This window comes from Carlito syrichta, unplaced genomic scaffold (genome assembly GCF_000164805.1).
Source record: "Carlito syrichta isolate Samal-C Ts95f unplaced genomic scaffold, Tarsius_syrichta-2.0.1 Scaffold316167, whole genome shotgun sequence".
NCBI classification, from domain to species: domain Eukaryota; kingdom Metazoa; phylum Chordata; class Mammalia; order Primates; family Tarsiidae; genus Carlito; species Carlito syrichta.
The window spans coordinates 50,309-62,572 of NW_007260263.1; the positions used below are offsets into that span (position 1 = coordinate 50,309).

The 12,264-nt window shown below is 44.2% G+C and overlaps 1 protein-coding gene across 1 annotated transcript in view; it reads right to left on the bottom strand.

Annotated features, from left to right (window-relative positions):
* Nucleotides 1-127, bottom strand: part of LOC103276379 (E3 ubiquitin-protein ligase TRIM4-like) — a 21,762-nt gene extending 21,635 nt beyond the window's left edge. Inside the window, exon 1 of the mRNA XM_021706860.1 lies at nt 8-127. Coding sequence (XP_021562535.1) covers nt 8-127 — 120 coding nt within the window. The remainder of the gene's footprint in view (nt 1-7) is intronic.
* Between the last annotated feature and the right edge of the window lie 12,137 nt (nt 128-12,264).

Below are 12,264 nucleotides of genomic sequence, written 5' to 3' on the forward strand. Positions count from 1 at the left end.
CCGGCGCCCAGCTGCGGCGCAAGCAGCCGCGGCAGAAGCTGTGGCCGCACTCGATGGACACCGGGTCCTCGAAATAGTCCAGGCAGATGGCGCAGGTCAGCTCCTCCCGGAGGTCCTCGGCCTCCATGACGCCCCGCGGCCCCGCGGCCCCGCGCCCCGGGCCGGACGCGAGGCGCGGGCCGGACCGCTCTTGCGGGCGCGGGACCCGACGGGGGCAGGACCTCCTGCGCTCGGGCGCGGCCCGGCAGAAGCGCTCGAGCCCCGACGCCGCCGGTTTCCGCGCCGGAAGGGCGAGCGCGGCGGACCGGCCGGGGCGCCAGGCATGACGGGACGGCGGGCGGCGCCCACCGGCCACCATAGAGATGCGGAAGTCCGCCGGGAAGCCCAGAGGGTACTCGGGTGGCGCGAGGTGAGGCGCCCGCGCAGTCCTAGAGAGGACTCGGGTGGAGCCGGGTGTGGAGCCCGGCGGGGGCGATGCTTGGGCTTTGGGGCTGTCCTTCACGTCTGAGGGCCGAGGTCTGTGTCCGCCTGCGACTGAATTTAATAGACCGTGCCGATTAAAGTTCTGGAGTGCCAGGAGTTCGGGACGGGCAGTGTCCCGGGAGCTGGAGTGCTGGGAGGGCTTAGGGCATTTGTGCAGTTGGCCCTGGGGTTTGGCCAAGGGTGCTCTGTGTCCCTTCGGCTGGCTCTCCCCAGTCTTCCCCTTTCGTTGTTTCACGTCGCCCTCCACGGGGAGGAACCCGTCCTCCGCCCTTGACCCCAAGGTCTGGCTGGGTCCCTAAAAAGGCGGGACCTCTTACTGCCCCGGGAAGACCCACCCTTCCTGTTGGAGAAGTCAGGGACACTGGAAAGCCAGCGTCCGGGGAAGCGAGCCGGGGAGGGAGTGTGCAGCCCCACGGGCTGCTGGGGTGCTGTCTGATCACCTCGCCACCTTGGTTTCTCTCTCTTCCCGGGCATGGGAGACAGGTGCCTTTTGGGGGAAGCCCATTCTTAGAGTTTGGTACACACGCGCCCGGTGCAAGTACAGGCCCTAATGGTTAAGTCAGGGGAGGAGAGTGGGGATTAGATGTCTTCTTCAGATTTGAGACTTCCTGTCAGTATTTACATGGTCCAATTCCCGGGGGATCTGGGGGCTGCAGGAGGCCCTAGGCCCACTCTGGGTGATTTGCCTAAGGTGCTAGGAAGGAGCAGGTCCTGTAGCTACCCTCGCTGAGCAGTTTCTGACGGTCCTCCCCGAAGAGATTGAGACCTGGTTGCCAAAGCCGGGGCTCAAGAGTGGAGCTGCGGCTGGGGCAAGGGCTTGTGAAATATCTGCTGGGACCGGGAGAGGAGGTGACAAGGAAGTCAGGTTGTTTAATTGGGGAGGGTTAGGAGTCAGAGGCACAGTTATTTCAATGCGTTGCCTTTTTGGTACCTAACTTTGTTATCCCAAGGAGCATCCATGAAGACTTTCAGCAAAACAGTGTGCTTGCCTGTTTCAGGGAATTATCGATCTCCCCCCAATGAATTTTAACCCTGTCCAGTAAGTCCCCTGCATACCGATGAGTTCCATTCCAAGAGCACATTTATAGATCCAATTTGTTCATAAGTTCAACAGCCTGGTACTCAACTAACACAATGGGGTATACAGTACCTGCTACATCACTGCTGCTTTTATGTTTGCTTCGGGGCATTCTGGGCTTGAAATAAAGATACTGTTGTACTGTACACCATACAATAAAGTACACAAAAGCACAACCACTCACAGAGGATGCACACACCTGACAATGTACACCACACATGTGAATTAACACGTTTGGACATGCCGACACACGTTCACATCTTTGAAAGTTCACAACTTGAAGGTTCATATGTAGGGGACTTACTATATCGCTGAGGTGCTTTGCTTTTTATTCTTCCCATTTTACTCCTTTTCTTTTGAATGAGATTTGTTAAAAGAAAAACAAACCAATAAACTTAACATAATTTATCTTCACAAAGAACAGTTCATGAATTGGGGTAGTACTCAGAACCAGAAGAAGCTCAGAGGGATTCACCTAGCAGTGTGAGCTGCTACTTTTTGGATTTTAGGTTTGTTTTGTTTTGTTTTTTGACTCAGAGTCTTACTCTGTTGCCCAACCTGGAATGCAGTGGCATACTCACTGCCATGACAGCCTCGACCTGCTGGGCTCAGGTGATCCTTCTGCCTCGGCCTTCCAAATAGCTGGAACTATAGGTGTGAGCCACCACACCTGGCTAATTTTTTGATTAATTGTAGAGTCGAGGTCTCACCAAGTTGCCCAGCCTGGTCTTGAACCCCTGAACTCAGGCAATCCTCTTGTCTCGGCCTCCCAGATTGCTGGGCTTATAGGTGTGAGCCACTGTGCCTGGCCAACTGCTAGTTTTTATAAAAAGCCAAGTAGAGAAGTCACCTGATAGGCTACCACTAGGCATGCCTTATCAGCCATGGTGTGATGAGGCATTTGCCTAGTTTGATCATGGTCTGATCACTTGGCTGCCTGTTATTGGCTGAAGCTCAGTTGTTAGTGATTGACTAAAACCCAGCTATTTGCTAAAACAATACTAAGTTAGGCTTCAGTTGTGGTTTGTTATGTAGGAACTCAAAGTACCAAGAGAGAGTCTCAGACTAGTGGTCTCCTGCTTATTTAACAGAATTTTCATTCTTCTTGTGTCCCAATGTCAAATACTCCCCACAATAATTGGGAGAATTTTTACTCCCCTCAAATTATTGTGGGAGTGGTATGATTATGCCTTGAAAAGAGGGTTCCTGAGATCTCTATTTTGCGGTTATTGATAAAAGTTTCATATAGGCTGGGCATGGTGGCTCATGCCTATCATTTCAGCACTTTGGGAGACAGAAGCAAGAGTACCGTCTGAACCCAGACCAGGGATTCAAGACCACCCTGGGTCACTTGGCAAGACCTCATCTCTACAATAAACCAAAAAAATTAGCTGACATGGTGGTGCATGCCTATAGCTACAGCTACTTGGAAGGCTGAGGCAAAAGGATTGCCTGAGACCAGCAGGTCAAGGCTGCAGTGCCAGGAGCATGCCACCACATGCCAACCTGAGCAAGAGTGAAACTCTGACTCAAAAAAAAAAGTTCCATAGAATGTCTATTTTTAAGACATTTAAATTATACAACTAATAAATTTATTTTCTTTGCAAATTGGAATACTATATTGTGAACAAATCTGAGTCTTTAATAAGGACCAAGCAGGATGTAGTGCTTTTATCATTACTGATGTTTACCATGAGTGTTTATGGTGTGAGTGTGGGTTTTCCTGTGCATCTGCCTATGTATTGGGTGAGAAGCCTCTGCACTCCTGCAAAGTATTTGTTCCTCTCTCAGTATTCATTTACATCTTTTCAGGTAAATTTCTTAAGGTCCCTGTGTATTCTGTCCTTCTATACTCCTGAGATGACCTTCCTACTTTACTGAGAATAACTGAGTCTCCCTAATTTACAATTTTCTACAACATAAATGTCTGTGTATCAGCCAAGGCTCAATCAGAGAAGCAGAAGAGCAAGACTGAACTGGAGCCTAAATCACAAGCTGGTCATTCTTTTACTGTGTCCAACTTTAAAGATATGGGTATCTCTGCTAGAGGAGCCGACCCCTTTACCAAAGGGCTAAACACACTCTTGGCCCAAGAATCAAAGAAGTTGAAAGATAACTCAAGGGAAGGCTACTTCCCCATGCCAACAAAGCAGAACAGCTGATAGGTGGCAAAGTGCATGAGTTACAATAGCACCAGGCTTTCAAGCTAAAACTGGAGGGCTGCTTCACTTTGCCCTCTAAAGCTTATACAAACATGTTTTGCTTTGTTTTTCTAAACTTCTCTAACCAAAACAAATAGGAAATTCTGGGAAACATTGTCCATCTTAGCAAAGTTGACACATTACAAAATTACCACTGTCCACCCCTTGTCAACTTGGAACTCATACAGATCTCTTTTTTTTTTTTTTGAGTTGGAGTCTCACTCTGTCGCCCAGACTGGAGTGCAGTGGCCGCTCCCAATCCACCACAGCCTCGACCTGCTGGGCTCCAGCGACCCTTCCACCTCAGCTTTCCGAGTAGTTGGAACTACAGGCATGCGCTACCACGCCCGGCTGATTTTTTGATTTTTTATTGTAGAGATGAGGTCTTGCTGCCCAGGTGGATCTTGAACCCACGGGCTCAGGCAATCCACTCACGTCAGCCTCCCAAAGGCGCGGGATTACAGGCTGAGCCACCAAGCCCGGCTCATACAGATCTCTTTAAAACATCCTTATTCTCAAAAATAAAGCCCATACCCTACACATAAAATATCACTAGAGAAATATAAACTTGTAGTGCACTGAGGATAACTGCCACAACAAATGATAAAATTTACTGACTCTATAGTTCTGTTTTCCATATTTTGAACCTAGCCCAATTCCTGACTAGATCGATAAAACCCCACACCAGTATGCACTAAAGGTCTTGCAGAAGGAAAAATGTACTCACCTCCAAGCATAAAATTGTTTACTTCAGTGTCTGTCTACACAATATGTCTAACTTTCCACAAAAAGAAAAAAAAATAAGTATATGAGAAGCCAAACACGCACATGCACAGTCTGAAGAGATAAAACAATCATTAGAACCAGACGCATAAGGCATAGGTGCTAAAACTAACAGACAGAATTTAAAGGAACTATGATAAATGTGGTGAGGGGAAAAGTAAGCAACATATAATTTTAGATTCGTGATTTCAAAAAATACAGTAGATGGAAACTATAAGGAAGGACAAAATGAAATTATAAAATTTTAAAAATATTTTCATAGAAAATGAAGAATGCCTTTACTGGGCCCATTAATAAACTCGACACAGTTGAGGGGGAAAAATCAATAAACTTGAAAGGAGGTGAATATAAATTACTAAAACATAAATAGAAAAAAGGGATAAAAATAACAGCATCCAAGAGTAGCAAGAAAATAGCAAATATCAAATCAAGAAATAATGGATGAGAATTTACAAAATTAGTGAGAGATATCAACCTATGGAGTTCAGAGAACACCTGGTGGGATAAATTTTCTCAAAAGAAAAGCTTATCATTTCTTTACAGAATATCCACCATCCCATCATATACTCCTTCTCTATACTGCCTCTGATAGTTAGGTAATTTTAGAATTCTGTTAAGAATATTTTCCTTTTTTGGTATGATAAATCTGACCTAAGTAGCACACCACAGATTTTGAGAACCGAGCTATGGATCCAGTTCTCAGGTCCTAGACTACCACCCAAGTCCCAGACTAACCTTCGGGTGCATACATTTGGGGCCTGTTGGAAGAGTGCTACAACAGGTTTGGGAACCACAACTCTCAGGAGGATGGTCAGAACTTAGGACCCCAGCCCAACTGGGTTAATTGCCTGTTTAAACATAAAGATCAGCATTCTCCATGGAATTTAAACAGGACTCAGAACATCATTATAATAGTCAAAAGTGACTGGGATGACATCCAAAATTGATTGACATATTAAAAGCCAGGAAAATCTCAACTCACATTGGGAAAAAAAGATACAAAATATGAGTTGCTGCAGATGTTGGAATTGTCAGACAAAAACTATAAAAAAGTTATTCAAATGGAAAGATACAAAGTCTTAAAAAGAAATAGAAGATATAAAGAATAGCCAAATGGGGCTAGGGGATGGCTCACACCTGTAATCCCAGCACTCTGGGAGGCAGAAGCAAGAGGATTGTCTAAACCCAAGAGTTTGAGACCAGCCTGGGCAACTTCACAAGACCTCATTTCTGCAATAAAAATAAAAATTAAAAAATTGGGCAACCCCCTTGGGTCGCCTCCCACTGTGGGAGCTTCTCTGTCCTCTTGATAAATCCTACTTTAAAAAAAATTGACTGGGCCCGGTGGTTCAAGCCTGTAATCCCAGCATTTTGGGATGCAGAGGTGAGAGGATTGCCTGACCCCATGAGCTAGAGAAGAGCATGGGCAACTTGGTGAGACCTTATCTTTACAATAAAGAAATTAGCTGGGTGTGGTAGCGTGCGACTGAAGTTCTGGCTACTTGGAAGGCTGAGGCGGAAGGATCACCTGAGCCACGAGGTTGGCGCTGAGGTGGCAGTGAGCATGTCACTGCGCTCCAGCCTGGCGACAGAGTGAGACTCCAACTCAAAAAAAAAAAGAAAGAAAGAAAAGAAAAAAATTAGCCAGGCATGGTGGTGCGTGCCTGTAGTTCCAGCTACTTGGAAGGCTGTGGCAAAAGGATTCCCAGAGCCCAGCTGGTTGAGGCTTCAGTAGCCATGAGCATGTCACTGTACTCCAGCCTGGGTGACAAAGTCAGACTCCGGCTCAAAAAAAAAAAAATTAAAAAGAATAGCCAAATGGAAATTTTAGAAATGGAAAATATTAAAACACATGTTATATCAAGGGTTGACATTATCACTGTTGACACTAACCTTCACCACTTGGCTGACATACTATTTGATGGGTTTCACCCCAGTAAGGTTACCCTATTCCCCCACTTCCCCTGTTTGCTCTTTAGCAAGAAGTCACAGTGTGCAGCCCACACCTAAAGAGTGAGTAGCTACACTTCACCTCCTTGAGAAGGGAGTATCTACTTTCTTCTGTGTGAGAAATTTATCAGTTATCTCCTACTGATTTATTCAGTGGGACTCATGAATTCTTATTTTATACTATGGTTTATAATCCAATACCATGTTATTTTACTGCACAGTGATTCCAACTTTGGGCATTGGGAGCTCTTTCAGTAGGCTCCCATGTCCCTTTGGCATTCCCCTATCATTGTGGGGGGATGGGTAGTACTTCCTTACTTTTGGCCACTACAAAATCCTTCAGTCTCATTTTGTATTTCCATGCCCTAGCCCTAGAGTCAATCATTTTTCCAAGAAGGCCTGGTTCCTTTTATCGTAGAATGGGGCTAGAAACCAAGATCTGGGCACTGGACATGCTCATTGCTACTGGGTTGTCATTGCTTCTACATTTCCTCAGCTGAAATAGCAAGGAAATGTGTGTGTGTGTGTGTGTGTGTGTGTGTGTGTGTGTGTGTGTGTGTGTGTGTGTTAACATAGAGATAGGTGGATACACGTATCTCAAAATATTTCTGTATGTATCCATCTGTACCTATGTCAAGTTAAACGTGAGTTCACACTGATTGATATCTTCAACTCTAATCAATCCAGCGTCATGTGGCTCATTTTTGCCTTCTCCCCCTTGCTTTCTCACTCCAACAGTGAGAAATCTGGTTCTCACCATCACCATGCCTTTACTTCATTGTGCAGTTCCATGCATGAATGCATGTAGAGTAGTTTAAGAATTGTCAACGCCTGAAAGAAATAACTTTACCAACGAGTGCTCTTCTCAGCTCCTTTTGCCTCTGGTCCCAGTTACCATGCCTTCCCAAAGTTACTTTCGTCACGATATTTTGCCTGCCTCCTTTGGTGTGATTATGGAATACATTTGTAATATAGCTAGATTACTTTGTCACAGCCTGCATTCCATCCTGGATTGCCCGACTTCCTAAATGACTCTATGTATGTATTAAGCTTCATTCTTTGTGCTGTAAAGTTTGACGAATTTTGACAAATGCATGGTGTCATAGAGCCACCCCTACAAGATCACACAGAAAAGTTTTGCCACACTAAAACATCCTCTGTGCTTTGTCTCTTCTAGCTACCCCCCACCCAAGCTCTTGGCAACCTCCATTTACGGACTCTACAGGTCCGTGTGTTCCAGAATTTCACAGACGTGGAATCACATAGTGTGCAGCCTTTCTGACTGGCTCATTCATTAAGAAGCATGTGTGTAGTAGTCATCTACGTTTCTACATCGCTTAACAGCTCATTCCTCTTTTCTGGCCAAAGACTCCATCATGGGGCTGTAGCACAGCTTGTTTATCCACTCATCCATTCAGACACATCTTGGCTGCTCCCAATTTCTGGCAGCCTTAACTAAAGCCGCCGTAAGCACTCAGGTGCAGATTTTTGTGTGCATCTAGTGTTTTTGCTTGCTTTTTGTGGTTTGGGGGTTTGTTTGTTTGTTGAGACAGGGTCTCTGTTGCCCAGGTTGGAGGACAGTAGCAAGATCACAGCTCATCACAGCCTCAACCTTCTGGGCTCAGGCAATCCTTCTGCCTTAGCCTCCCGAGTAGCTGGAACTTTCATTTTTTTGTAAAAACAAGGTCTTGCCATATTGCCTCAGCTGGTCTCGAACTCCAGGGCTCAAGCCATCCTCCCACCTTGGCCTCCCAGTGTGCTGGGATTACAGGCATGAGCCATCCTGCCTAACCTAGTTTTTAAATCAGGTGAATACCTAGAAACACAATGCTAGGATATGTTCAGTTTCATATAAAGCCACCAAACTGTCTCTTACTGTGTCCATACCACTTGCATTTCTAGCAGCAGCGAATAAGAGCTCCTTTGTTCTGCCTACTCAACAGTAATTGGTTATTGCCTGGCTTGAGGTTTTAGTCATTTTAATAGGGATTTAGTGGTACCTAATTATTATTTAATTTGCATTTCTCTAGTGACAAATTATGTTGAATAACTTTCCATATGTTTATGCATATCTTCTTTGGTGAGGTGTCAGTTCAAATATTTTGCCTATTTTTAACTGGGTTCTTTGGGGGTTTTTTGTTATGTTTAAAGGTTTTTTGTATATTTTGATCTAAGTCCTTTATCATATGTATAATTTGCAAATATTTTATCCTAGTCTGTGATTTATCTTATTATTCTCTTAACAATATCTTTCACAGACAAAAATTAAATTTTAATAAAGTATAACATTAATGTTTTTGATATCTCATGAGTTATATCTAACTCATCACCAAACCAAAGATCACATACATTTTAATCATATATTTTTTCTAGCAGTCTTATAGTTATGCCCTCTTTTTACAAAAAGATTTTCAGCCTGAATCTAAAAGCAAGTTCACAAGTGGTTTCTCACTGAGTTCTTTCAAGCTATTAAGAAAAAATTACAAAGAAATTTCTGTGCCCATCTGGAGCTTTGTGGGGGAAAAAAGGAACAACTACCAACACTTTTATTATAGTTTCAAGATTGTTTACCTTTGCAATCCAAGAGAATTTGTTTTGGAGGTCCCACCGAGATCCCAGAGACCTCCAACCCCAGCCTACAGGGTCTCAATATGGGTGAGTGCACTGTATCGTCTGTCTGTCTGCTTATTTGTTACTTGTTTGTTAGCCCGCTTCTTGTAGGATATCAATATCCATTTTATAAGGTCAGAAGAAGGCTGAGCGGATGCGCTCTTGGGCTGCTGACCAGGGTTCTTGGGAGACGTCTCTGGATCCCAGAGGGAGCCCAGGCACTGGGAAGCGCAGGCTCAGAGGGGGTCCAGGCGCGAGAGGCACGGACTCAGTAGCTCTCTGACGCATTGGTGGCCGGAGAGAGGGGGTCGTCTGGTATGCCCCCATTCGGAGGATAGCGCTGTCCTCATATCTGAAGGTAGCCCAGCACCGAGAGGTGTGGGCTTGCCTTCAGATCGGTTTTGTCTTTGTCTCTATGGCCGTAGGAAAATGTATTTCTGTGTTGGTTGCGTTGTTTTTTTTTTTTATTTTATCTGCTGTGTTTGTGTGTGTGTGTTACTGTGGACGGAAAACATGGGACAGAGACTGACTCCTCTAACTCTTGGCTGATTATTCCTCGGACGTAAAGTAAAGCTGATAATCAGAATGAAATCATTTGCAAAAAAAAAAAAAGGGGGGGCCGTCCTTCAATGTAGAATGGCCACCTGAGAGCAGTTTCTCACTAAGTTTTGCTTTGCAGGTTAAGCATATTATCTTCCTGATTTCCGTTATAGCCGCCCAAATCAGGTATGTAACTGATAAACACTCCCCCAACACCCCCCCCATGGGCCAAATCTTTTATTCCACCCAAACGGGGCCACGCTCAGAGTCCTGGCCTCACAGGAAACAAAGCCCAGCCTGGGTGGCCGAGGCGCAGCACGGCAACCCTTGCCCCACACACCCCCCCCACCCCCCCTACCTCCCCCCCCACGAGCGGGGCGGAACCTGCAAGCCATAGTCTGCTCTCGGCAGAGAGAAAACTGAGAACAAAGAGGATTAATGAGCATGAGCAAATCAGTAGGAAAAAAAAAAACTTTCAAGGTGAGTATAAAAGCTTACAAATTCTAAATACTGCTGCAAAAGAATTTCTGCTAATAACTAGTTCTATCATTTTAAAAGTGTATCTTAGAATTTTCAGCCAAAATAAATAATATAAGCAATATAAGATATATTTAGCCAATATATAAATAATATAACGTATGTTTTTAATAATACATTTTTGTTCTATAATAGAATGGCTGGTTACAGAAAGCATAAAACAAAAATAGAAAGTTAAAACATGTCAAAGAATGATATGAGTTCATTGAACATGTTAGGTAAAAGTTAATGGAAACAAATAAAAGAAATTCTGTAAACACTCGAGGCTAAAAAAAGTTAATAGTCTGCGTTGGGAGCATACTAACCTATCAGTTGCTAACAGGTGTCTGTTACTTTGAATCTGCTAAAAAGCTGGTTAAGTTATTGTGCTTTGTTTAATGGGACATATGGTCTTCTAAAAACTTAATTGGTGCATATTTCTCAATGTCATCTTGTCTCCTCTTATTTAAGTGGTGTCTTCTCCCAACCCATTGGCACTGTTAAAATTTCTGCCTTTTGTTGTTAAGGATATGGAAAATTGCCTGTTGCGTATAAGTGTTACTGGTTATCTTAAACTCTTTCCGGGGACCACTCCCCCTCCCTTCCTTAGCCTGCATTCTCCTTCGTAAATTCTGAAGGAGCTCATTCTAATCCACCTATAAAGAAATGTGTTGGGAGCCGGCCACGGAGGCCCACTGAGCGTTAGGGATCAGGGAGGGCCGTGGACCTCGAGACCGCTAGGACGTGTTCGAGAGCCGTAGACCCCATTTTCCTCCCCCTTTTGCCATGCAGCACAAGAACAACCTAAAGGAACTCTGCTGGCCTAAGCTGAAGACTCTGTGACTGTGACAGGCATAGCTGACTCTAGAAACCCATTGTTCCTGTTTCCCATAAACTGCGGTTTCGGCCTAGGTATTAGATATAATTCAAACTCAGGTCACATTTGGGAGCCTTTTATACGGTACAAGCTTCTTTATAAGACTTAAAAGAATATTTATAGAATTAGTATATACTTAGGGAGAGCTGTTTGCGGCTTTTCAATGGTGAAGATGATTTTCGAGAGTGGCCCAGCACAGAGTTTGGGCTGGGCCACATTCCTGAGAGCCCAGCATGTACTTTGGACTGGGCTGCATTCTTTTGGGCCGGCTTTAGCTACAGTTAGTGTAAGGTCTCTTTTCTACCTATTATAGAAATTGAATTTATTTTATTCATAGAAGGTATTGTAGAATAGGTCATGCTATGAATCAAGTTAGTTCATACATAATCAATCATAATATTTTTAGGTTTAATAAGAATATAGTTAACTTTAAGAATTTTCATCGTCTCCACTTTCTACTATCGAAGTTTTTGCCTTAGTACATTTACAATTTACATTTAGGTTTTAGAAGCTTTGCTGCTGCTAATCAACTTTATATATTAGAATTAAGAATTGGAAAACTTTCATAGAAATTAGGATAGACATATAAGACTTTGGAATAGCCATTTTGTTAAGAGATTGTTGTCTATTGTTCTAAAAGGTGGCCCACCGTGGACCTTGGACTGGGCCACATCCTGTAGGGCCCAGTGTGATCTTTGGACTGGGCCACATTCTTTAGGAAATTGGCCTAAGCTATAATTAAGAGCTTCCGTAGCATTGTATAAGTGGTAGAGTTTAATTTAGTCATCATGGGTATTGAGTGAGCTTTAAAAGTTATTGATTATCAGAACATCATTAGACTAGTAAGGATTGTTACACTGCTTTTGAAGAACATTAACTAGCAAAGGGAACAATGAGACAATCTTGGGGTTTGTTCCTCCTCACACCTAAGCATCTGGTGGGTGGGGGATGCCCCCCCCTGCACCTGGCTTTGTGTTCACGTGAAAGACTTGTGAGACTGCCTGTGTAAAATTTGGGGATAAATACCTGCTGTAACTTTCAATAAACGGCTTCTGCTCATTTCACTGAACAGTTGTCCACTTTCTTTCTTTCTCTTTCTTCCTCTTTATATCTATCCTTCCATCTTTCTTTCTTTTAATATCTATCCCTACAGATTCGCCGACGCCACCACATCTTCCAAGGGACTCCCCAAAACTTGCAGGGGCTGGCCCCCCGCAGAAATGGAG